The sequence below is a fragment of the Nannobrachium achirus genome (genome assembly GCF_963921795.1).
Source record: "Nannobrachium achirus genome assembly, chromosome: 24".
Classification (NCBI taxonomy): domain Eukaryota; kingdom Metazoa; phylum Chordata; class Actinopteri; order Myctophiformes; family Myctophidae; genus Nannobrachium; species Nannobrachium achirus.
The window spans coordinates 2,596,538-2,619,862 of record NC_137831.1 but is presented as its reverse complement, the minus strand read 5'-3'; the positions used below and the strand labels follow the sequence as shown (position 1 = coordinate 2,619,862).

The following is a 23,325-nucleotide window of genomic DNA, read 5'->3' as shown; positions in this document are numbered from 1 at the left end:
AATATACTGTATGCATTTTTAAAGCGAACGTCTGTATCACAAATTTTGCTTCTGGGTGGTCCCTGGAACTAGATATTTTGAGATGGGGGTCCGTGGCCAAATACATATCATTTTGGGGGTCCTTGACATGAAAAAGTTTGAGAACCACTGACATAGTATAGTCTCTCAAGAACAGACTAACTGAGCTCCAGTTAAGTGAAAAGGACCTTTTCTTTGACGATGGCTGGCCAGATTGCTGACATAGAAACATAGCGTTTTTCAAAAAAAAAACCTTAGAAGGATTCAAAAGACACTTATAGAATCGGGTCAAAATTCTAATTTTCACGTTCATTCAAAAATAGCAGATGTACGAGCTCACATTGCGGCACTCGGTGCCGCGCTGTGAGCTTGTATCTACTATTTTTCAATAGTTAAAGCATAAAATAATGATACACAATACTGTGAACCTGTTCTGAATGGGTTTTAAATACATGGCAGCCGCCTCTACCTTGCTTGGCCTGCACTAATGAGCCATGTCCTTACATAAAAAACACATTTCAAAACGTGTCATTACGGAATCTCCTGTTGCAAACGAGGACACCAGACGCACACACACACGGCGCGCGGTACGCTAACATGTGGCGGCCGGTTCACTTAGCGCCTGTTGGCGCGGCAGAAAAACATATGCTGCATAAATGTGTCACTCCCCGCACCGCTTAGCTTAAAATACGACGCCGGAGGGGGGAGGCGCGCAGAGATGATTGCACAGCTAAGTGCAACGCTGCCTCGTTGGTCGGGGCTTTACGATATGTTCATCCTCGTCCTCGGTGAGGTAGGTGCTATATTGTAGCAGCGTGGGAAAATTCAGTGTTAGATGCATGTACTCGGAAGGAACCTGTAACATATTCAGCGCTGTACCTTGAAATAGCTTGCAGTGTGAAAACAGCAGCTTGTATGTTATTCTGTGGATGTGGAGGGTAAACCTTGTATGTCCATGGATGAGTTGGAGTGAAGCTGATCCACAGCTAAAAGATAAACACGCACAGACCTATCGTCACGGTCAGGGACGTGCTGGGCCCTTGATTCAGCCCGGGAAAAAGAGAGGCCCTCATTGCGCTGCTGCTACTCAAAGATTTGCCATTTCAGATCATGACAAGTGACAAGCCAGTGGGCCAATTACATGAATTAGGCCTATATTTCGTCGTTGTCGGGTCCAAAACCGTTTGTTTTGTATTTATCATTTAAAATAGGATTTAAACTAGTGAAAACAGCCGATCTACAAGCACACAACGCCTCGCGGTGCGAGGCGTTGTGTGCTTGTAGATCTGCTGTTTTCACTACTTTTGTGCAAACAGTTTAATTTTTACTTTTGTGCAAACAGTTTAATTTTTTTCCTAATGGCCAGCCTGGACCGGCCGAGAATGAACCGGCCGTTCGGGAGTTGTCCCGCTTTTCCCAATGGCCAGCACGTCCCTGCTCACTGTCACGCAGGAACCTCGCATCTCCAAGTTTCAAATGAAACCTATTGCTGTTACTTGCTATTACAAAATACATTTACCATTTGGGAGCAGCAATACTGACCTACAAAGCCAATTATTATTATATATATATTTTTTTATAAATATTACTTGAACACTTGTGTCCATTTTGTGTCCATATTCTGAGACACAGCGCAAGGCGTTGTGAGCTTGTAGATCTATTGGGGAAAAGAGCAGACTAAGTACAGAGTGAAAAGTCAAGATTATTAAGTATTTACGGTTCAAGTGGTCAAATATCTGAAAACACAAATTGACATGAATCCAACAAACACTTATAATTGTCCTGTCAAACAATGAAACTACTGTATATGGAATCTATGAACAGGTTGTGGGGGTCCCTGCTTCATCTCTCTCTCAACTAAGGGGTCCTCAGCCTGAAAACGTTGAAGACCTCTGAGTTAAAGTATTTGCATATTACAGCACTTTGGCTCTGTGGAGCATGAATACTGCTGTGCAGAGTTTTATTCTTATGAAAAGGTTTTTTATTCAGAACAGTGTGTGAGAACAAAGGCTTATCCCATCTCCGCCTCGTCCAAGTGCAAGTCAGGACTTTGCAAGAAAAAAAGTTTCAAAACATCAATCCAACCATGGATTCACAACTAAGACCAGATTCTTTTGGCCAAAAGTCTGGGGTGAAGAGACGTTAGAGAAAGGGCTCCCTCCCTCCCTCCCTCCCTCCCCGGGTGATGGATTCACCTTCAGTTTGACCATTTATTTGAAGCTGGAAACCTTTCCAACCTGTCCATAAGGCAGCCAATCCCCCGGCGGCTCCCCCCCCCCCCCCCCTCGATAAGGCAGCCAATCCCCCGGCTCAATCTGGCACTGACCGCATGCCAGGCGGGCCAGGAAACAAAAGGCAGAGAGAATTTTCCTGAGATGTAGTGGATTGTTTGACACTTTATGTATATATTCTTCTTTCTCTTTTTTTTTTGTGTAGGTATACCTTGCTCTTTTACTGTGTACAATGTACTTGTTTTTTCTTTTCATACTTCTCTGTACCTTTTGAAATAACCTTATACTGCTGTGCTGCCTCTGGCCGACTGATTTTCCCCCTTGGGATATTACAGGTATCTATCGAAGTAAAAGTAGTGAAAACGTGAAATAATCAAGTAAAGCTAAAAACATGCACGCAAGTACAGTACTTAAACCAGTAAGACTCCCTAATCGTGAGATAAGCGACCGTTGGTCGCTTATCTCCACAAATAGGCCAAAAGTTTGTTTTACCAATTATCAAGACATACGGGCAGTTGACAGTTTGCCATGGTTACTCATTGAAGTTGAATCTCCATATATGGAGATAACCTACGCATCACACTAAGTCTGACCTCACCAGCCCATATTTGGGCATGAGCAACTTATGTCTCCATATATGGAGATATGATGACATCACACAGTCCTCAGCCGATGATGTGGCGTGATGTCATACAATACACAAACGAGCCCTACAGTATAAAGGGGCAATTCTTGCCAGGAAAGAAGCATTTCTTCGACTCAGACCTTATCGCCAGGGTTGGCTTATAGCAGCTGTCGGTAGGACCATATATGGATTCTGTTAGTGTGGATCTCCTAACAGGGCATCATCTGGGATACAATCCCTTTTATGCCCATATATGGAGATCCCTAACAGAATCCCTTTCATGCCCATATATGGAGATCCCTAACAGAATCCCTTTTATGCCCATATATGGAGATCCCTAACAGCATCCCTTTTATGCCCATATATGGAGATCACTAACAGCTAACAGAATCCCTTTTATGCCCATATATGGAGATCCCTAACAGAATCCCTTTTATGCCCATATATGGAGATCCCTAGCAGAATCCCTTTTATGCCCATATATGGAGATCCCTAACAGAATCCCTTTTATGCCCATATATGGAGATCCCTAACAGAATCCCTTTTATGCCCAGTTGGTTGCTAGGGTAAAAAAACATGGTTGCTATGGTAAACAGTTGGTTGCTAGGGTAAACAGTTGGTTGCTAGGGTAAAACCATGGTTGCTAAGGTGGTTGCTAACGTACACTAACAGACCAGCAACAACAGACTGTTGCCACAGCAACGTACACAAAGGTTTGTTTACACATGTGGTGTGATGTCATACTGAAGATATATGACATCACACCGTACACAAACAAAGGTGTGACGTGTGACGTGACGGACGGACGGACGGACGGACGGACGGACGGCCGGTGGAGGTTTTCATAGTAAACTGCTCCCTGACGGTCGCAATGAGGACTTCACCACTTTTCAACCTATCTTCATATAATAGGTCCTCACTAATGTTCATAATAAAATATCACAATCATTTTCTACTCAGTTTGGGTCTCATAGGAGAGATGTGGGCAGGTCAAATCCTTCCACCAGTGACATCATCAATGGGGAATCCAAGCTAATAGAAACTGCAGGCTTTCTATTCCTGAAAAGTTGCAATGTTAAAGTGGAAGCCATTGTTCTCGTGATAATAAAATTCTGTCAAACGATGATGTCACCGGTGGAAGGATTTGACAGCTCTCCTATGAGACCCAGACTGAGTAGAAAAAAAATTGTGATATTTTATCATGAACATTAGTGAGGACCTATTATATGAAGACAGGTTGAAAAGTGGTGAAGTCGTCCTTTAAGTAAATGTAGTGCATTCTGCTACATAATCTCATAAACACGTTAAACAACCCCCCTCCTCTGCCCCCTCTAAATACAAACAACAACAAAACAAAGGAGAGCAGTGTGCAAACAAAGAACAAATCCCCTCATCCACCTGCTGCTGTACTGTAGTAGCAGCACAAGCTGTTGTTTGTTTTAAACGACCCTCCTCCCCTTTAGCTTCTCTCCCAGAGTGTGATGTTTACTTCTGGACCATGTGGAGTCTCAATGCGTTCAAACCCTGGACAGAAACCAGCTAATTAAATATACCAACGTCAACACGCCTACTGACAGTAATCAGTGCTGAATAAACAAGCCATCTTACCAGAACACATTAATCAATGTTGGAACCAACATAACTGTGCAGTTGATCATAATCATTTCACTTGATATTTTTGTTCTGCAAGTTTTCTCCAGGGATCATTCCCGGCAAGATGTTTAAAAAAGTCTGATGCGTTAAGTGATGACTCGTACAAAATGTGTTGTGACATTTTAACAGGTTGGATGACCAAACTGAGTTTCAACTTGATGCAAGTCGCCTTGTGTTGTCTTTGCCTCATTTCTACTAGGTATTAAAATGTAGCCTGGTTTCCAGCCTGTTCGCTCCGTTCCACATGTTGTATTGTCTCTACGCATCACAGTCTGGAAAGGAGCCTATCTTCAAGGGGAGGTGGGACATAGAAGTCGGTGGAGTCCAACCGTGGCTTCTTATTGGTATTTGGTCACGTCTGTCAAACACACCAGTGTGTATTGGCTGGCTGATGACGCTGCTCTGATTCGTTGGAACAACACCACGTGGCTTTCCAGCCACCGCGGCTTCCGATTGGTCTGTGGTGCGGGGGGCGGGACAAATACACCAGTCTGTATTGGCTGGCTGATGACGTAGCTACCTTAACCCTACTCTGATTCGTTGGAACAACATCCAATCAGCAACGACGACGCATACGTCACAACTTGTCTGAAATACGTGTCAAATTAATCCCCCCCCCCCCCCCCCCCCCCAGACTGGAGTGCAGAGAGAAAAAACAAAACGCTGAACGGAGCACAAACAGGCTGGAAACCAGGCTAATTAAAATGCTGTTTGGAAACGAAAGAATCTAACAAACCATGGCCTGCTTTGGAGATTGGACTGTAGTCTACACCAGTGGACAGTCAATCATGCATGGGCACAGCTATGTGAGCCTTTAACCTCAAACTTTTGTAGGCAATATATTTCAAGGATCTCCATAACTCTGACCGAGTACACATGAAACCAAAGGGCCCGTTTGGTTCATTTGGTCAGAGTTACAACCTGTCAGAGTCCGTTTGGATTCAGCAATAAATCCCACCGCTCGCGGTCGGAGGTGCCAAGGTCTTGGGATGAAAAAAAAAAAAAAAGTACACATTCATGGATATCATCATCATCAGATTAACGTGGAAGAATTGCTAATCCGAAAATCCCCTTTAACACATCGGATGCCCACGTGATCTCTGACGTCTTATTTGCTTGTGCCCATGGCAACGCGTCATTTTACCTACCGGCGAGAGTACTGGCGAGAAAAGTAATCAGAGTAAATGTAATCCGAGTATGTCCTGTTTATTTCGCAAAAATCTTTTCTTTCAGTCAGGACCGTTTTTTATCATTTCTAAGCCACAGTGTTTGTGTTACGGCATGTAGAAGAGGCTGCCGTTTTGAGAAAAAAATGAAAAAAGGAAGAGAATCCGGAGAAAACAGCATTTTTGTGCAGCCGGTAAACAGGAAGTCAACGAGTCACACAGCACGTCCGGGTGACGTAATTGCGCGCTGCATGTTGGGAAATGGAGTTGTTTCATCACCGCAGTAGCCAAGTGCAGTAGCTACAGTACAGTATAGTTTACTGTACAACGCGTCAAACGCGTCGTTGGGCACTCGTAAAGATCAAAGAGATTGACGCGTAGACACCACGTGGGCACCCGATGTGTTAAGGCGTCGGACACAAATAATTTGATTGCTAAAAATTTACAAGCACACAATGCCTGTCGATGTGAGGCGTTGTGTGCTTGTAGATCAGCTATTTTCACTATTTTACATACAAGGTTTCCAACCGACAACACCGCTATAGGGGGTGAACTACTCCTTTAAGTGGACGAGCGTAAACCCTGGCGTCGGACAGCGTTCTTACCCGGTCTTGGCGAAGTTGGTCCAGTAGGTCATGACCACGGCGCTGAGCATCACGTCGTTCTTGGAGAAGTTACAGTTGAACAGGTCGGTGGGGCCGATCATGGGGATGCCGAACACGTAGGGGACCTCGTCGCCGTGCGCCGAGTCAGCCCAGCTGGGCTTCATGTCGCTCTGACAGTGATGGTAGAAGGCGTAGAAGTACGTGGGCGAGCCGTACTGGGCGTGCAGGTCGGCCGTGGCCACCGCCGGCGCCACCCACTGGTGGTCGGTGAACAGCGCCACCTGGTGATAGAAAGAAATAATAATGTTCCACGAGGATGAAGCACTGACAACGTTTTATTATATTTATTATATTATATTATTTATTTATTATATTTAGGCCTAGAATTATTGAACTCCAGTGAACCAGTGAAAAATAGCAGATCTACAAGCTCACAGCGCGTGTAGATCTGCTATTTTTTGAAAAAAGTCGTGAAAATGTGTGCAAATCTTTGAATATATGTATTTTCAAAGCGAACGTTTGTAACTCAAATTTTACTTCTGGGTGGTCCCTGGAACTAAATATTTTGAGATGGGGGCCCGTAGCCAAATACATATCATTTTGGGGGTCCTTCACAAGAACAGACTAACTGAGCTCCAGTTAAGTGAAAAGGACCTTTTCTTTGACGATGGCTGGCCAGATTTGTGACATAGAAACAAACTAGTCTTAGAAGGATTCAAAAGACACTTATAGAATCTGGTCAAAATTCTAATTTTCACGTTTTTTTTCAAAAATAGCAGATCTACAAGCTCGCAGCGCGGCACTCGGTGCCGCGCTGTGAGCTTGTATATCTGCTATTTTTCAATAGTTAAAGCATAAAATAATGATACACAATAATGTGTACCCATTCTGAATAGTTACACACAGTACAGATTTGCTGACAGACAGAGAAAACTCAGCTGTCCAGACTGCCACCCACCAGGGTCTTGCGTCGCGTCTCGGGGTTCTCCTTGTCGGCCCAGTCGGTGTACATGAACTTGATGGTCTCGCGCAGTGTGTCCTTGCCCTCCGGGTAGCCATAGAGGTGGTCCACAAAGTCCGACACGGCGAAGTCGAAGTCGTTGGCCGACACGCCGTCCTCGCTGTCCACGATGCCGTCCACAAACTGCGGGGGGAACGAACGGGGGGAAGGCGAGGTTAGTCCATATAGCGCTGTTCAACAATTCAACGATTCAATTCACCCTTTGTCAAGTCACGCCCGTTGTCCCGCCCCTCTTCCCACACATTGGTTGCTGTGTCTTGGTGAGACATTCAGTGGGACACTCCATCATCTACCATTTTAATTCAGTTGCTTCGTATTGTTATTCTGTGTTCAATTCTCATTTCAAACTTGGTTTCAGTAAAATGGAGCTGCTCAGTGGCAGTATAGTGGCTCAGCATGTTTTTAAATGTTTTTATTTCTCCAAAAATTATGTTTTATCAAATTCAACATAAAAAAGGCGGAACCAGGGTGGGACAAGGCAGAAAGAGCCTGCTGGTTGGTGGGTCAGGGACCAACCAGAAGGCTAACAAAGGGTGAATTGTGCTGTACATGAAACAGTGGTTCTCAAATGCTCCAATAGACCATATTCACACCGCGGCCATCTTGGATCACATGACTTCCTGGGATAGCAGCCTGCATTACAAACCATTGTGAACAATGGAGCGAAAGTCCCAAAATATGAGTTCTGTTCAACCAATTTATTTTTACCAAATTGACAAATGGGCAGATGACAACATCAACATCCCCAAAATGATTAAATAGAAGGGTACATCCACAATATTCATGGTAGTTAGTTAGGTTGCAGTTTTACTCTGTACAAAGACGTGCTACAGTATGCAGACCAGTGCTTGCTCTGCCATCATATGTGTCCCAATCTCACTGAGAGCCAGTCATCTCGGAAAGTACAGCTTTAGACAGGGACTGAAAATACCTTTTTTTTTTTTCACTAAAATGTGATAAAGCCACTAAAGCATTTAATAAATTTCAGGCTACATTTCACTTAAACGCCAGAGCTTAACTCTGCATGTAAATAAGACTTTTTTTTAATTAATGTGAGAGATCGTCAGGTCATTTGCAGGTTAGAAATTTATTTAGAACTTGAATATCTCAAAAGTAGTTTTTCAGCATGGCATCATTCTATAAGCCATATCTTCAAAACTGTTGGGTCAATCTCCACAACCAATGTATCATTTTGTAGCTATGATCCCCAGCTTTCAAATGAAATGAAAAAATGAAAATGAATACAAATCCAATGACTGGCTCCCAGCCAAATTGGGACACATATAGTTAATATTACTGTATTGTGATTTTTGCATATTAATCAGAAACAATCTAACAACAAATAGTTGTTAGATTGTTAGATAGTGGAGCAAGCACTGCACAGATAGCAAGTCTTTGTACACAGTAAGGTTGCAACCTAACTACAATTAATATTGTGGATGTACCCTTCTATTAAATCATTTTGGGGATGTTGATGTAATTTAGAGGTTCAGACTACAATATGATGTCATTTAGAGCAGGGCTCTTCAACAGGGGGTCCGGGACCCCCTGTTGACCTCGCACCTTGCCCCTGTTGACCTCGCACCTCGCACCTTGCGCTGCGAGGTGTTGTGAGCTTGTAGATCAGCTATTTTTGGCGAAGAGCTTTGGTGTAGAGGGGAAAAAGAGCAGACTAAGTACATAGTGAAAGGTCAAGTTTATTAGGTAATGACGGTTCAAGTGGTTAAATATCTGAAAACACACATTGACATGAATCCAAAATACACTGATGAGTGTGCTGTCAAACAATGAAACGATATATGATAAGGTTGTGGGGGTCCCTGCTTCATCTCTGTCTCAACCAAGGGGTCCTTGGCCTGAAAACATTGAGGACCACATATTTAGAGGTTCATCTTACCTTGAAGCCTTCTCCCTGGTTGACTCCGAGCATGATGTCGTAGTTGAGGAACTCCCCCTGCTCCATGAGGATCTGGGGGTCGTCTGGGATGACGTCCCCGTCGATGACGGGTCCGAAGGCGATGTGGTATTTAGCGGGGGAGACGTACTGCTCCACCAGCTCCTTGTAGTTCTTGTTCTGCAGACACTCCACCAGCTCCACCGTGTCGGCCGCGTTGCAGCCCACCTGCAAGGGCGGAGGAAAGGTATTTTACTTGGGAGCGACACACTGTAACATCTGTTTGACGCAGGGACGCGTGATTATGGATCCCACTGGGAAAGATGGATAACCACGCCCCGGACCCATTTTTGAAGCTTGTGATTGGCTGAACCGGACGTAGGGAGCGCTCCGTTGTAGTCACTTGGACCGCGCGAGGTGCACCAAAACCCAATTATCATTGCGTTTATCGTGCGCTTGCCCAGGCCTTACGGCCTGGGCATAAATAGAACGATTGCATTCACCACTGCTTCGTAACTCGCACGGCCGCGGGCACTCGCGCCTGCGGCGCTCGGGCGCGAAGAGCAGGACCAAGGTCCGCTGGCCTTCGCGCCGCTTGCAATGTCGTGGACAATAACTGAAAACGAGCGCTCTATGACGTTTCCATCCATCTTTCCCAGTGGGATCCATAATCAGGCCGCAGGGACGTGCTGGGCCCCTGATTCAGCCTGGGAAAAAGATTTGGAGAGGCCCTCATTGCGCGCTATAGAGAGAGATCTCTCTCTATAGCGCTGCTGCTGCTACTCAAAGATTTGCCATTTCAGATCATGACAAGTGACAAGCCAGTGGGCCAATTACATGAGTTATATTTGTTCATTGTCGGGTGGAAACTTTATGTCCAAAACCATTTAAAAAAGGATTTAAACTAGTGAAAACAGACGATCTACAGGTGCGAGGGGTTGTGTGCTTGTAGATCAGCTGTTTTCACTACTTTTGTGCACTTTTATGATGAAGCAGGTCTTTGCTTTGCGAAAAAAATTGTAAATGTGAAACTTGGAAATGTGCGCTTGTGTGTACTTGAGTAAATGTACTTAGTTACTTTACCTTCTCGGCCAGCGCCCGCGTGTACTTGGCAGGCTGGTAGTTGACGGCCCAGCTGGACAGCGCCGTGCCACTCTGGATGATGGCCTTCTGGAACAGATCTACAAGACCACGAAGAGGAGGAGGAGGAGGAGGAGGACACACACATGTTGAGAGAAGAGGTTTTCAAACATGTGGTATGTTATGTTTTTATTGCGACCGTCAGGTCACAGTTACTATCAAATCCTTGACCAGCTGTCTGTCAGTCAGTCCGTCAGTCAGTCAGTCTGTTACACGTCACACTTTTGCCCTGCTCATATCTCCGCCACCGTTGCCCCAATCCATGCCAAATGTTGCACACACACACTCCTTTCCTGCCAAACCACAACCTCTGCCACCATATGAGGCCGAATCTTGCAAAACACATTTTTGGACACTTCTCCCACAAATGTTGCCCTAAAATCACGCAAATTGGTACACACTTGCTTTACACTCAACTCATCAACATGGATCTGTCCCATTTAGCGCCACCTTCAGGCCGATGTTTTTATAACAAAATTTTGGACACTACTCCTACATATTTTGTCCTAAAATCACACAAATCGCTACACAGTATGTCTACACTCATCTCATCAACATCAATCTGTCCCATATAGCGCCACCATCAGGCCTATTTTTTAAACACATTTTTGGACACTGCTCCTACACATTTTGCCCTAAAATCACGCTGCGACCTGATGGTCGTTTATCTCCAGATTAGGGAGTCTTACTGGTATGAAATACTTCAATGGTTTCCTATGGAAATAAGTCTAATAAGAAATAAGTCTTTCCTAGGATCTCCTTTTAGTTGACCTTGTACCAGTGAACTGCACTGTCATGAAACTGTGCCTTTTTCTATGCAAACTTCTAATAAAGTCTTCAATCAATCAATGGTCGCAAGTTTAGAATGCAAACCTGCAGATCATATCCGTCTGTCCGTCACATGTCACGCTGAGGCGTGACGCCTCATTAAAAGTTATTGATGGCATCAGGGATATCCATATATGGGCATAAAAGGGACAGTCGTTTCTCGCCTTAAGGCGTCTTACTTGTAGATATGAAATGAATGGGTACACTATCCTAACAAACACTCTACAGCAACATTTACCATCACAATATAGAGCAGGTTCCATCTGGTTCCATGTTTGTACTGCACTCTCAGAGTCACAGAACGGTAGAATTGTCCATCTTTGGACCCCACAATGGTCTCCGGACCCCACGTTGACAACCAGCTGTATTACAGTGAGCGTTGCAGGTTCTGTGGCTTCACATTAGCCGAGAAGCCAGCAGCGAGCGAACGCACAGGACGCACCGAACGCACGGGACGCAGCCAGCAGCGACCGAACGCACGGGACGCAGCCAGCAGCGACCGAACGCACGGGACGAAGCCAGCAGCGACCGAACGCACGGGACGAAGCCAGCAGCGACCGAACACACGGGACGAAGCCAGCAGCGACCGAATGCCAGCAGCGACCGAACACGTCGCTATGCGATGCGTTGTGAGCTTGTAGATCGGCTATTTTCAAATGGCCAAGGTATAAACTAGGGCTAAAGTGGTTTATGTATGTTTTATAATATTATACATTATATCTGCAAAGTAACTAGTAAATAAAGTTTTCAAATAATTGTAGTGGAGTAAAAGTACAATATTTGGATCCAAGATGTAGTGGAGTAGAAATAAAAGTATTGGAAGTTGGAAATACTCAAGTAAAGTACAAATACTTCAAAACTGTACTTAAAGGAGTAGTTCACCCCCAAAATGATTTTTTTTCTATTGATTAGTCACGCCATGGAGACAATAATATTTTGTGTTTTTTGTCACATTCCTAAGACAAAAATTTGATTAGAGTAATTTACCCCCATTGATTCCGGATGGGGACCCGTTTCGAAACCGGTCACCATCCGGAATCAATGGGGGTAAATTTGTTGATATCACATTTTTGTCTTAGGAATGTGACAAAAAACAAAAAATATTATTGAACTCTACTCTCCATGGCGTGACTAATCAATAGGAAGAAAAAAAAAAGAAAACAGTTTTCTTTCTTTTTTTGTCTTTTTTTTTATCATATGGTGTTGTAGGAGTCCTAATCAGAGGGAAATGTAATGTTATTTTTTTAATGTTTTCGTAAGGTTTTATAGCCATAAATCATAAATCATGCTCTAATTTAAATTTTTGGGATATTTTTCACAAGATACACTACACCACTAAGATACCCATGTACCTGACTAAATACTGGTGTACAAGATACACTACACCACTAAGATACCCATGTACCTGACTAAATACTGGTCTACAAGATACACTACACCACTAAGATACCCATGTACCTGACTAAATACTGGTGTACAAGATACACTACACCACTAAGATACCCATGTACCTGACTAAATACTGGTCTACAAGTTACACTACACCACTATGATACCCATGTACCTGACTAAATACTGGTCTACAAGATACACTACACCACTAAGATACCCATGCACCTGACTAAATACTGGTCTACAAGATACACTACACCACTAAGATACCCATGTACCTGACTAAATACTGGTGTACAAGATACACTACACCACTAAGATACCCATGTACCTGACTAAATACTGGTCTACAAGATACACTACACCACTAAGATACCCATGTACCTGACTAAATACTGGTGTACAAGATACACTACACCACTAAGATACCCATGTACCTGACTAAATACTGGTGTACAAGATACACTACACCACTAAGATACCCATGTACCTTGACTAAATACTGGTCTACAAGATACACTACACCACTAAGATACCCATGCACCTGACTAAATACTGGTCTACAAGATACACTACACCACTAAGATACCCATGTACCTGACTAAATACTGGTGTACAAGATACACTACACCACTAAGATACCCATGTACCTGACTAAATACTGGTCTACAAGATACACTACACCACTAAGATACCCATGTACCTGACTAAATACTGGTGTACAAGATACACTACACCACTAAGATACCCATGTACCTGACTAAATACTGGTCTACAAGTTACACTACACCACTATGATACCCATGTACCTGACTAAATACTGGTCTACAAGATACACTACACCACTAAGATACCCATGTACCTGACTAAATACTGGTCTACAAGATACACTACACCACTAAGATACCCATGCACCTGACTAAATACTGGTCTACAAGATACACTACACCACTAAGATATCCATGTACCTGACTAAATACTGGTCTACAAGATACACTACACCACTAAGATACCCATGTACCCTGACTAAATACTGGTGTACAAGATACACTACACCACTAAGATACCCATGTACCTGACTAAATACTGGTGTACAAGATACACTACACCACTAAGATACCCATGCACCTGGCAAAATACTTAAAAAAAAAACATTAAGGATGTCCACAATTACAACACCAGAGGCAGCGCCACAGATCACGTTCAACCCAAAAGTCACCTCAAAGAAAGGGTCAAACTCGTTCTTCTGCTATACACTTATCTCCCGATTAGGGAGTCCTTACTGGTAATAGATTATTACTCCCGTCAGTATTCAAACATCTATTTATTTTCACATAAAAATATCAGATCTATATACAGTAGGCCACAATGCATGTGTGTAATACAGTATACAGTATGTTTTCCTTTCCTTTTCTTTTAAACTCTCTGTTCTTACTTGGTGCTGCTATTAATTCCCTGTGGAAAAGACACGGTGGAGACTCAAACAGCATGCTCTAACAGAGAGAGAGGAGAGAGAGGAGAGAGAGAAGAGAGAGAGAGAGAGGGAGAGAGAGAGAGAGAGAGAGAGAGAGGAGAGAGAGGAGAGGGAGAGAGAGAGAGAGGAAGAGAGAGAGAGGAGAGAGAGAGGAGAGGAGAGAGAGAGAGAGAGAGAGAGAGAGAGAGAGAGAGAGAGCAGGGACGTGCTGGGCCCCTGATTCAGCCCGGGAAAAAGAGTTGTAGAGGCCCTCATTGTGTGCTATAGAGAGAGATCTCTCTCTATAGCGCTGCTGCTACTCAAAGATTTGCCATTTCAGATCATGACAAGTGACAAGCCAGTGGGCCAATTACATTATTAGTTATATTTCGTCATTGTCGGGTGGAAAACCTATATCCTATATCACAACGCCTCGCGTTGCGAGGCGTTGTGTGCTTGTAGATCGGCTGTTTTCACTACTTTTGTTTTCACTACTTTTCTTGTATGATGAAGCAGGGCAGGCTTTGCTTTGCGAAAAAATGTACTTGAAAATGTATTTGAGACTTGGAGATACAAGGTTTCTGCCCGACAGTGACGATTTACTTTGTTGGCCGCCCAGCCCCCAAAACGGAACAAAGGCCGACATTTTATTTATTTATTTTTTTCCTAATGGCCGGCCTGGACCGGCCGGGAATGAACCGGCCGTTTGGGAGTTGTCCCGCTTTTCCCAATGGCCAGCACGTCCCTGACTGAGAGAGAGAGAGAGGGAGAGAGAGAGAGAGAGAGAGAGAGAGAGAGAGAGAGAGAGAGAGAGAGAGAGAGAGAGAGAGAGAGAGAGAGAGAGACAGAGAGAGAGAGAGAGGGGGAGAGAGAGAGAGAGAGAGAGAGAGAGCACACAGAAGCAGACCATGATCTCCCACAAGGCCTAGTTAGCAGCAAAGGAGCGCCGACTTTCCCACGAAGGTTAGACGGACGGGGGGGGGGGGGGGGGGGGGGGATGTGGGTTCAAAGCTGCCTGAGTCACAACGTTCCATTAAATGCTACCCACTCTTTAATAACTCTACTTTCTGCCCGTCCACTGCTCTCAAGAATGACACTGCTATTGCGTTAGTCCATATCCATATGCATCTCATACTGTATAGAGCATCGCAGCGGAAGTAGATTCCTGGTGCCACTTAATAATCCCCATTCATTTTCGCCATAGACTTTTACAAAAATATTCGTAACAATTATGTTAAGCCTCGAACCAAGCCATCCAGGATGGTAGTGAATCATGACCATACAACCTTTGTTTCTATAGAAAAGAACATTTTGAAAATCGCTAAACAAAGGGTAGTTATTAAATGTAGTATATCAAATAATGTAATATTAAAATATGTTTTCATATAGGATCAAAGGTTGTATGGTCATGATTCACCTCCATCCTGGATGGCTTGGTGAACGGAATGAAAATGAACAGGGAATATTAAGTGGCACCAGGAAACCACTTCCGCTGCGATGCTCTATGCACATGGTTCTCAAAACCATGTCAAAGACGCCTAAAATGTATTAGTTTAGCCGCAGACCTTCATCTGAAAAGGTTATTAGTGCCAGGTCGCCATTCCAGCGTGCCGTTGTGCACTTGTAGATCGGGTCTTTTTTTTTAACAGCTGAAGCATACAATAGAGTTAAAGTGGTTTAAAGTGATTCTCATAGCTCATATAACCAGTAGCGCTTTGGAGGCGCGACAACCCCCCACCCCGCAAATCCGCGATAACTACAAGCAATACTTTAATCAGTGGCTACTAGGCATAACAGGTGAATGTGTGAGTGTCCTCAAGCCCCCATCTATTCATATGGATATGTATATCCTACTTTAACACCTAGGTTTCCAGCTGTGACTGCATGTGCATGTGTCGATGTGTGTGTCCTCATACATGGCTCCATTACTGTGGTATTTAGTGTTTGAGATTTGTTCAAGGCAAACTTTGTTTCTCTAGCCTACTGCAGCGCTGTATTTTCTAAATGAATTAAAAGAAAGTAGAACATAAAATCTTAAGTAACAATGCAAAATGTAATCAAGACTAGAAAACTATTGTTTTCCCACCATTAGATCTGCTGACATCCTGTCTATCTAAATAGCCTCTAGAGGCGCGTGCACGTGACGTCAATAAATGACCGTCCGCCCGGAAAAGAAAATCCCAAAGCGCCACTGCATATAACGGGGAACGCCTTGGAACATCCCCCTCAAGGACCTCCTTGACTTACGTAACATTACTTCCAGAGTAGCAAGGTAAAGAAGAAGTGATGTTCATTTAGCCTGCTCTAAAATGTACGTTCCTTTCAACCTACACTAAAAAGTCAGGGTAAAAATAAACACATAAACGCTCCTGAAGCGCGCTGTGATGTTGTTTACCGTGCAACGCACCTAGTTTAGGTGAACTTTTCCTCCTATACTTTTAAGCGAGCCCGTTCTATTTCCCCAAAAATGCACCTTTGCTTTCTCTGAATGCTTAAACCCATTCAGGCCTAGAATTATTGAATGCTTTAACCAGTGAAAAATAGCAGATATACAAGCTCACAGCGCGGCACTCGGTGCCGCGCTGTGAGCTTGTAGACATAACATAATGATACACAATAATGTGTACCCGTTTCTGAATGGGCATGGAAAGACACAGCATGCGATTGAACCAAGGAGATACTCCAGAAAGCAGCAGCATGCAGAGGCTTCCTTTTCCCCGGGAAAGGTGAACTCTGCGGAGGAACGCTGCGTTCACCTCGCCCCGCGCTGAAAACCATCCTTCACTGCTCGGGGTCAGCCTCATCTCTCCCTATAGACTCTCATCCGAGTACAAAGATGCAAAAAGAACTATAGTTGTTGTGACCAGGTAATGTGCAGACAATAGCCATGGTTTCCATAAGTTTATACAAAAATAGGAAGCGAATTATCAGAAATTCGCATGAATTAAAGGTGTATTCAGTGATAATGAAAGTGGCCGGGGGTCATCTTGTCCCTTACTGGCCTTACAGCGTGGAAATGTTTAGTTTTTTATAGATTTTTTTACACCATTATAATGTTCTCGTTTTGATCATTAGACCCAATCACTGAATATCGGTAGGCCTACGTCTCCAGCTTCAGGATATGTATGATACTGATTTACTACGAGACTGGGGCATTTTATGAGTTCAGTAGTTTACAATCTAGCCATTTAGCAGACGTTCTTAATTCAGAGCGACTGTGGTTCTCAAAACTTTTATTTTGACTATCATAACTAAACATCATAACATAACTACGGTCATACTCTACCCTGATTGGTCGAGGACTGGCTGGCCACCTCTGAAACCCTTATCTAGCTATGCTCGTAACACGGGCCATGGTGGAAGTCCTTATATGGTCAGCACACGTTCTAGTGAGGAGAATGAATGGAAAATGTACCAATTATATTTTTATTTGAATGAAATACAATCACTGATATACCTTTAAGCGAATTTAGCCCGTTTCCATTTGCGATGTCATTCGAATTAGCGACAGCCTAAATCTTTAAAACTTTAAAAACGGTGAGACTTGCTGAAGCGTTGCTTATCAGAAACGCATGCTGTGTTCCCTGCACCGCCTCCTCGAAGAGAGATAACCCACCTCCAGGGGCGTCAATTGGGTATGGCAGGGGTATGCAGCTGCCATACCCTGGGTCCAGGGGGGTCCAGGGGTATGCAGCTGCCATACCCTGGGTCCAGGGGGGAAAATAAAAGTTACTTTTAAATATAAATCCATGAATGTCTCTTTGTCTATCTGTGCTGGTTATTATGTTGTTAAATTACAGTAAAATAACTGCAAATGCAAAATGTAACAAAATGGTCACTTTAACAAGGTATTATAATTATATTCTCCCCATCTTGACAGAATGGTATATTCCCAGGTTCCGCAGGTCAGCTGCACAGGTGCAATGCATTATTGTAAATTGTGGCACGTTTACTAACATGCCAAGTTTAGCTGTGTAAAAAAAACTGACAAAAGTCTTTTTTTAGACCATGTGAAAATAGCCGATCTACATGCTCACAACGCCTACATGTTGTGAACATGCAGATCTGCTATTTTCACAATAGAACCGTGTTATACAAAATGTAATGCCTCTTTTCCATGAGGACTCACATCTTTGCCGTACCCTAGCTTTTGCTGAACTGACGCCACTGCTCTCTCCTCTCTGTGTCTCTCTCTCGTTCTCTCTCTCTCTCTCTCTCTCTCTCTCTCTCTCTCTCTCTCTCTCTCTCTGTGTCTCTCTCTCTCCTCTCTCTCTCTCTTCTCTCTCTCTCTCTCTCTCTCTTCTCTGTGTGTCTCTCTCCTCTCTCTCTCTCGTCTCTCTCTCTCTCTCTCTCTCTGTTCAGAGTCTATTTGGGACACAGATTTTTGCTATGCAGAGTGTGTTCAATTTGCATGGGGGTGACAGTCCAGCCCGTCCCACAGGGAGTGCAGGGGACCCTCTATAATATATAGGCTATACTTTGACCAGACCAATGGCAAAAAGGACAAAAAGTTTGCTTAACATCCGGGCACTCAGTTTAAAAAGAGAATTCTGTGCTAAGATGAATGCCGAGATGAGAGTAAAGTAAGCCATTTACCTTGAGAGGGAGTGGGTGTTGGCTGATTTACCACTGTTTCACTGAAACAGTGGTAAATCAGCCAACGACCCTCGAATGGTAAAACTGCTTTCCTACCACTTCTACCATATAAATGAAAGAAAACACAGTTGTAACTTGCTAGGTTATTTAGTTACAATCAACTGCAACACAACATGGGCGGGGTCATGAGCCAACTCCAGGTTGTTGACTGATTTAACACTGTTTTAAGCCAATCAGAATCCAGTATCTGAACATGTGACCTCAAAAAGTGGTAAAAGTGACAATTTAAGGAGTTTTACGACCTTTTAATACAAAAAGGAAAAAAATATCATTACTGCATGAAAAGTAATCCACAAACTATATAATAAAAACGAGTCAGACATCGGCCAAATTAATTGTCAATTAATATGAAAAAGAAGCAAGAACAGTGAAAATAGATATTTCTCATACTGTAGCATTGTTGACCATCATCAACAAAATCAACGTGTTTTGTTTATTTCAGACATTCAAGCTCTTAAACCCTCAACACTACGTAAACCTAACCTTGGGCTCTGTACTTGGTTTGCTCATTTTTTAATTTCACACAAAGCACTTTGCTAGTAAAAACAGCAGATCTACAAGCTCACACAGCACCTCGCAGGCCGCGGCCTCGTGAGCCATTCTATGAGCTAGTATTGTGTGAGCTATTTTTGGATATTATTCCTCTCAGAATAAGGATACCCCTAGGGTTGAAGTGTTTAATGTAAAAAGAAAAACACAAAAAGAAATCCTATCACACTAAGATTTGGCTGCCCCACTTGTAGTAACTCTGAGGACCCCCTAGGGGTCCCGGGCCCCTGTTGAAGACCCCTGACTGCATTAAGTCCTGAAGAAATGTGTCCTGCCGTTGATGTATCCGTCTGTCCGTCCGTAACAGTGCGGCAGTCAGGTGGGATACATTCACATCCTGTCACATTCCAGCAGCGACAAGACTAAATGAAAAATCATTTGCAGCACAATTAATCAACGTCCTGAATCCAATGAGAAGTGAGACATAGGAAGGAAGGACGGAAGGTGTGTGTGTGTGTGTGTGTGTGTGTGTGTGTGTGTGTGTGTGTGTGTGTGTGTGTGTGTGTGTGTGTGAGAGAGAGAAAGAGAGAGAGAGAGAGAGAGAAGAGGCGAATGCCCTCTAGCGTGCGTGCGTGCGTGCGTGCGTGTGTATGCGTGTGCATGTGTGCACACGCACGCACGCTAGAGGGTACGTGTGTACACCTTTACCTTCGGAGTAGTGCGACAGCGTGAGCAGGCTGACGCAGGAGGCTCCGGCTCCCGAGCCGAAGATGGTCACCCTCTTGGGGTCTCCCTTGAAGGACTGGATGTTCTCCTTGATCCAGCGGAGAGCCTGGATCTGGTCCAGCAGACCGTAGTTCCCCTTGGCCGCCTGGTCGCCTGTGCTCAGGAACCCTGGAACATGGAGAGAGAGGAGAGGAGAGGAGAGGAGAGCTTAGGAACCCTGGAACATGGAGAGATGGATAGATACCTTATTATCCCACGGGGGGAAATTCAGTTGCCCAGAGGCAGCACAGCAGTTTAAGGTTACAAGTTACAAAGAAGTAAGAAAAAGAAAAAGAGTACTGTAGGGTACAGTCCAAAGAGAAAGCACAAAAAAAGAAGAATATAAACAAAGTGTCGAAAAGCTATTGCAAAAAAGAATAATATATACTTAAAGTGACCACGAAACATTCAACGCTCATAAGTGACATGTCACACCAAAAAAACTATACTCAAAGCATAACTTAACAAACAGTGCCAAAATAAAAAGTGCACATAACAGTCAATGCTAATTAGTCAATGCAACACAAGTATCACACCGCCATATCAACACAGCAATTATAGTACTCAGTTCAACCAACACAACCCAATAGTGCAGGGCCAGAAAATAAGTGACCAAAGTCAGTCCAAACAACCAAGAATATATATATTTCTTTTTTCTTTTTTTAAGCAATAATGGGAGCCACAGCAAGACGCCACAGCAACCCTCTCAGGGAAAAGTACGTTAGAGGTCAGAGTCAGTACAACTTTTTGTTTCAGTAGTGCAAGGTAACAGTTGTCCTAGGTAATCCTATTAGGCCTTGGCAAGCGACCATCATGAGTCTCGTTGTATTGCTTGAGAGCGACCGGCACAAAGGACTTTCCAAGTCTTTCAAGTCTCTCTCTCGGAGAGAGAGAGAGAGAGAGAGAGAGAGAGAGAGAGAGAGAGAGAGAGAGAAGAGCTTAGCAACCCTGGACACATGGAGAGAGAGGGAGGAAACCATGTGAGAAAGCGTTCCACAGTCAATAGTTGCTCAGCACCTGCTCAACTTGGGCTAGGGATGTGCAGGTCTGCCATCTTAGTCAGGGGATACTAATAAAACCTGGGAATAAATGTGTTACCAAACGATTTCTTCACCAATGTGTTGGTAAAGGTGTCTAGTAACATATCTAACACAGATTGAAATTCAACATCCCTAGGAGAATCTTTGACAGCTAGGGTATTCTGTACTACTACTATACACTAGTATAAGGGAAAAAATGACTCCCAAAAAATATCAATGTGGGATGTGAGGGGTCTAACTAGGTGTTTTTTAATTATTCTGAATCCATTGCAAGCATTTGTTTTGCTCGAAAAACATTCATTGGGCTAAAAACAGCCCCCCCCCCCCCAAAAAAAAAAACGATGGTTTAGTGATGAGTCATCACTTTTCACAGTTGTTCCATTTTTCCAATAGCCTACTGTGCTTTTCTTGCCACTGTACACACGCTACATTATGTGAATGAAACGTGTCCTCACGTACAGTACAGTACAGTACAGTACATACAGTACGTCTAGCCAAGCAGAGAACATGACTCCAGTGCTGTACATACCAGGGACATGCGGGAAAAAGAGTTGGAGAGGCCCTCATTTTCTCTTTTTTTTTTATATATATATATATTTTGTCGTCGGTTTGTTTTGTATTTATCATTTTAAAAATGATTTAAACTAGTGAAAACAGCAGATCTACAAGCACACAACGCCTCGCACCGCGAGGCGTTGTGATCTGTAGGTCTGCTGTTTTCACTACTTTTGTGCGACGGCCTTGTATGATGAAGCAGAGCTTTGCTTTGCGAAAAAAAATTACAAATTTGAAACTTGGAGATACAAGGTTTCTACCCGAGAGTGACGATTTACTTTGTTGGCCGCCCAGCCCCCAAAATGGAACGACATTTTTTTTTTTTTTTTCCTAATGCCGGCCTGGACCGGCCGGGAATGAACCGGCCGTTCAGGAGTTGTCCCCGCTTTTCCCAATGGCCAGCACGTCCCTGTACAGTACATACGTTTATGACTCCAGTGGGATTTCAGACACTTTAGAAAACATGCTCCAAAACACAAACTTGTCACCAATTAGTAAGCCTGCCTAAACCATTAAGTGGCTTCATAAACGGTGCCGCCAGGGTGTGTGTGTGTGTGGGGGGGGGATGGTCAGTCCTCTGTGCCAGGCTGCTGGCGGGCATGGCTGGCATGGCAGGGAGAATCTGTGCCCGTTGAAGGAGAAGATGAGATGAGGAGTTCAGAGACCCTGGCAGGGGGCTGCATCTGAGTCTCCCCCCCCCCCCCCCCCCAGAGGACTGGTAGGCAGCGACGGAGTCTGCTGCTGCTGCTGCTGCCCGACAGTCGTGGAAACCACTCAAGTAAAAGAATCAATACTGCAGATATACTCTGTACAAGTCTGCTATTCCACATACACTTGAGTGAAAAGTAGTACCAAATGTATAAGTACTCATTGTGCAAAAAGTTTTCAAATGTCGATCTGCCAGATCGTACATGGAGTACATGAATGTCTGAAGGGTTTCGTAATAATAATCAAAATCTAAGTAACTTGTGAGCCCCTCAACAACAAGATTGGCAATATCTCTTGAATGCATGAACGGATTTCCAAGCGGAATTCTTTTGTTTGAAGGCTGTGAACGGCGTGCACACGCATGGTGCATGATCCGTGCACGATCCGTGCACAATGCACAAAAATAGTTTTTTTTTGCATTTTGCTAAAAAAAGATTATGGCATAGCATATGCTTAGTATGTCGATTTTTAATCGGGCAACAAATGAGTTAAGTACAGTCTTTGGGTAAATGTACTTGGTTACTTTACATCACTGGTAGAGAGAGGAGAGAGAGAGAGAGGAGAGAGGAGTGAAAGATATCCTGAGGCTCTTTGATATAGAATCCTCTCCAGCCGGTGACGGTGTGAGCCGGGGGCGATGGGGGGGAGGAGGGGGGGGGGGGGGGGGGGATTACAAGGTCTCTGGCAGCCTGGCGAGCCCCCGGAGGCTGACCGACCGACCACAAGCCCCCTGGCACCACCGCTCTCTGCCCTCTGCTCTCTGCCCGCTTCCCTTCTCCTCACCACTTCTCTCTGCCTCCACTGCCAACCCCCCCCCTTCTCCCTTCTCCCTTCTACAGTATCCACCCTATCGCTGGTGGAAGAACTACTTCAATGTTTTACTTAATGTTATACTTCCTACGTTATTTTTTTTTTTGATTGATATTTATATATGTAACGGAGGTGATCCGAACCTCCCCACCCGGCTTCGAACCCGGGGTCTCCCACGTGAAAGTCAATATCTTAACCATTACTCCAAAGGGAGATCCCTATGGTACAAGAGCAGATACTAGACTTTTGAGGCTTCAGGCTGGGGCTGCGACTCTC

The 23,325-nt window shown here is 44.0% G+C and overlaps 1 protein-coding gene across 1 annotated transcript in view; it reads right to left on the bottom strand.

The window, feature by feature from the left end:
* The window catches only part of nlgn4xa (neuroligin 4 X-linked a), a gene marked incomplete at its 3' end in the record, with an annotated part of 222,411 nt that overhangs the window by 17,804 nt on the left and 181,282 nt on the right, over nucleotides 1-23,325 (bottom strand). Inside the window, exons 3-7 of the mRNA XM_080720796.1 lie at nucleotides 19,880-20,065; nucleotides 10,297-10,394; nucleotides 9,217-9,441; nucleotides 7,257-7,442; nucleotides 6,299-6,579 (exon numbers count right to left, since the gene is read on the bottom strand). Coding sequence (XP_080576922.1) covers nucleotides 6,299-6,579; nucleotides 7,257-7,442; nucleotides 9,217-9,441; nucleotides 10,297-10,394; nucleotides 19,880-20,065 — 976 coding nt within the window. The remainder of the gene's footprint in view (nucleotides 1-6,298; nucleotides 6,580-7,256; nucleotides 7,443-9,216; nucleotides 9,442-10,296; nucleotides 10,395-19,879; nucleotides 20,066-23,325) is intronic.